The sequence below is a fragment of the Otolemur garnettii genome, unplaced genomic scaffold, assembly GCF_000181295.1.
Source record: "Otolemur garnettii isolate 467f Iridium unplaced genomic scaffold, OtoGar3 scaffold00118, whole genome shotgun sequence".
Lineage (NCBI taxonomy): Eukaryota > Metazoa > Chordata > Mammalia > Primates > Galagidae > Otolemur > Otolemur garnettii.
This window is the reverse complement of record NW_003852513.1, coordinates 2563222-2565746: the sequence shown is the minus strand read 5'-3', so window position 1 is coordinate 2565746 and position 2525 is coordinate 2563222. Positions and strand designations below refer to the sequence as shown.

Below are 2525 nucleotides of genomic sequence, written 5' to 3'. Positions count from 1 at the left end.
GGAGACTCGCTTGAGCCCAGGAGTTGGAGGTTGCTGTGAGCTGTAATGCCACGGCACTCTACCCAGGGGGACAGCTTGAGGCTCTGTCTCAAAAAAAAAATAAATAAATAAATTTTAAAAAAATAAATAAATATATAAATACAAATTAAAAAAATAAAAAATAAATTTAGAAAGACAATTAGAAATCTATGATGAGTACCCTGGGGTGTCTGAATCAAAGATTTTGATTAAACCCTCTAACTCTGAGGTCCATTACAAAAAGATTCCTGTTCATCATCATAATGAATGGATGCACAATAATCCAATCATCCTCTAGTGAGAAAGGTCTTGGTTATTATCTTTTTGAAAAATATACACAGAAACCTGTAAGTAGCAAAGTACTCGCTTCTGGATTGGTGATTTTTTATGCATGTTAAACCTATTATTGCAACAGAATAAATGGCTACATATAAACATTAAAAAAAAGAAAAGAAAAGAAAGGGTGGCACCTGTGGCTCAAAGGATATAGGGTGCTAGCCCCATATACCGAAGGTGGCAGGTTCAATCCTGGCCCTGGCAAAAAACTGCAAAAAATAAATAAATAAATAGAAAGAAAGAAAGACAATTAGAAGTAGCTCTTACCAGCTCGGCACATGTAGCTCAATGGTTAGGGTGCTGCCCACATAGACCAGGGCTGGTGGTTTTGAACCCCGCCCAGGCCTGCTAAAAACCAATGCCAACAGGTTTGGTGCCCGTAGCACAGTGGTTACGGTGCCGGCCACACACACCACTGCTGGTGGGTTCGAACCTGCCTGGGTCTGCTAAAAAACAACAATGCCAACCGCAACAACAAAAAAATAGCCAGGCATTGTGGCGGGTGCCTATAGTTCCGGCTACATGGGAGGCTGAGGCAAGAGAATCTCTTAAGCCCAAGAGTTGGAGGTTGCTATGAGCTGTGATGCCACAGGACTCTACCGAAGGCGACATAATGAGATTCTGTGTCAAAACAAACAAACAAACAAAAAAAAAAATAGCCAGGCGTTGTGGTGGGCACCTGTAGTCCCAGCTACTTGGGAAGCTGAGGCAAGAGAATTGCTTAAGCCCAAAAGTTAGAGGTTGCTGTGAAGCCATGGCACTCCCCAAGGGTGATATTATGAGACCCTGTCTCAAAAAATAAAAATAAAAAAAAGCTCTTACCAGAAAAGACATCAAATAGACTTGTTCCATCAACATTGTCATCATCTGCTGCCATGGTCCTATTTCCTTTTGATAGTCACCACCTAGTAGAAAAAAATTTGTACTGTTAAAAACTACCTCACAATTCAGAGAATAAAACCTAATTTCAAGTTAAAAAGCAACATTTAAATGTGGACACAATGAGTAAGTTTCACCCTCTACCATCCTTAAAAGCAGACTCATGACATTAAAATAAATGACTGACAAGTATGATGGTAGTGGGTTATCAAAACTTAGTGGCCTAAGTACAGTAACAGTAGCTCACGTCTATAAGTCCAGCACTCTGAAAGGCTGAGTTGGGAGGGACCACAAGAGCTCAGGAGTTCCAGACCAGCCTGAGCAAGAGGGAGGCCCAGTCTCTACTAAAACTAGAAGAACCAGCCAGGCATCAGAGACAGCACCTGTACTCCCAGATACTTAAGAGGCTGAGGGAAGGAAGGGGATGGCTTGAGCTGAGGCTGCGGTAAACTATGACACCATGACACTCTACCCAGGGCAAAAAAAAAAAAAAAACGGGGGGAGGGGGGACAGCCCGGTGCAGTGGCTCAAGCCTGTAATCCCACCACTCTGGGAGGCCGAAGCAGGTGGATTGCCTGAGCTCACAAGTCACAAGTTCAAGACCAGCTTGAGGAAAAGCAAGACCCCATCTCTGAAAATAGCTGGGCATTGTGGCAGGTACCTATAGTCCCAGCAACTAAGGAGTCTGAGACAAGAGAATCACTTGAGCCCGAGTCTGAGGTTGCCGTGAGCTATGACACCACAGCACTCTACCAAGGGCAACAAAGTGAGAATCTTTCTCCAAAAAATAAAAATAAAAATAGAAAAATTAGCCAGGTGCAGTGGGTCATGCCTATAATCGTAGCACTCTGGGAGACAAGGCAGATAGATAGCCTGAGCTCAGGAGTTCAAGATCAACCTAAGCAAGAGCAAGACGCCATCTCTAATAAATATACTTACAAGGCTGAAGCAAGAGGACTGTCCAAGCCCACGAGTTTAAGGTGCTATGAGCTATAACACAATGGCACTCTACCCAGGGGACAGAGTAAGACTCTATCTCAAAAAAAAAAAAAAAAAAAGTAAAATAAAGAATAGACTTATTGGCTCTGCGCCTGTGGCTCAAGTGGCTAAGGCACCAGCCACATACACCTAAGGTGGCGGGTTTGAATCCAGCCCAGGCCCACCAAGCAACAATGATGGTTGCAACCAAAAAATAGCCAGGCATTGTGGCGGGTGCCTGTGGTCTCAGCTACTTGGGAGGCGGAGGCAGGAGACTCGCTTGAGCCCAGGCGTTGGAGGTTGCTGTGAGCTGT

At 44.1% G+C, this 2525-nt stretch overlaps 1 protein-coding gene and 1 non-coding gene across 2 annotated transcripts in view; one reads left to right on the top strand and one right to left on the bottom strand.

Annotated features, from left to right (window-relative positions):
• Positions 1 to 2525, bottom strand: part of CASP8AP2 (caspase 8 associated protein 2) — a 52254-nt gene that overhangs the window by 41416 nt on the left and 8313 nt on the right. The window contains exon 2 of the mRNA XM_003797525.2: positions 1177 to 1259. Within this exon, the coding sequence (XP_003797573.1) occupies positions 1177 to 1231 (55 nt within the window). The 5' untranslated portion in view covers positions 1232 to 1259. The remainder of the gene's footprint in view (positions 1 to 1176; positions 1260 to 2525) is intronic.
• LOC111727697 lies at positions 182 to 253 on the top strand. Its single transcript, XR_002775181.1, has one exon. It is a non-coding gene; the product is annotated as a small nucleolar RNA SNORD113/SNORD114 family (small nucleolar RNA).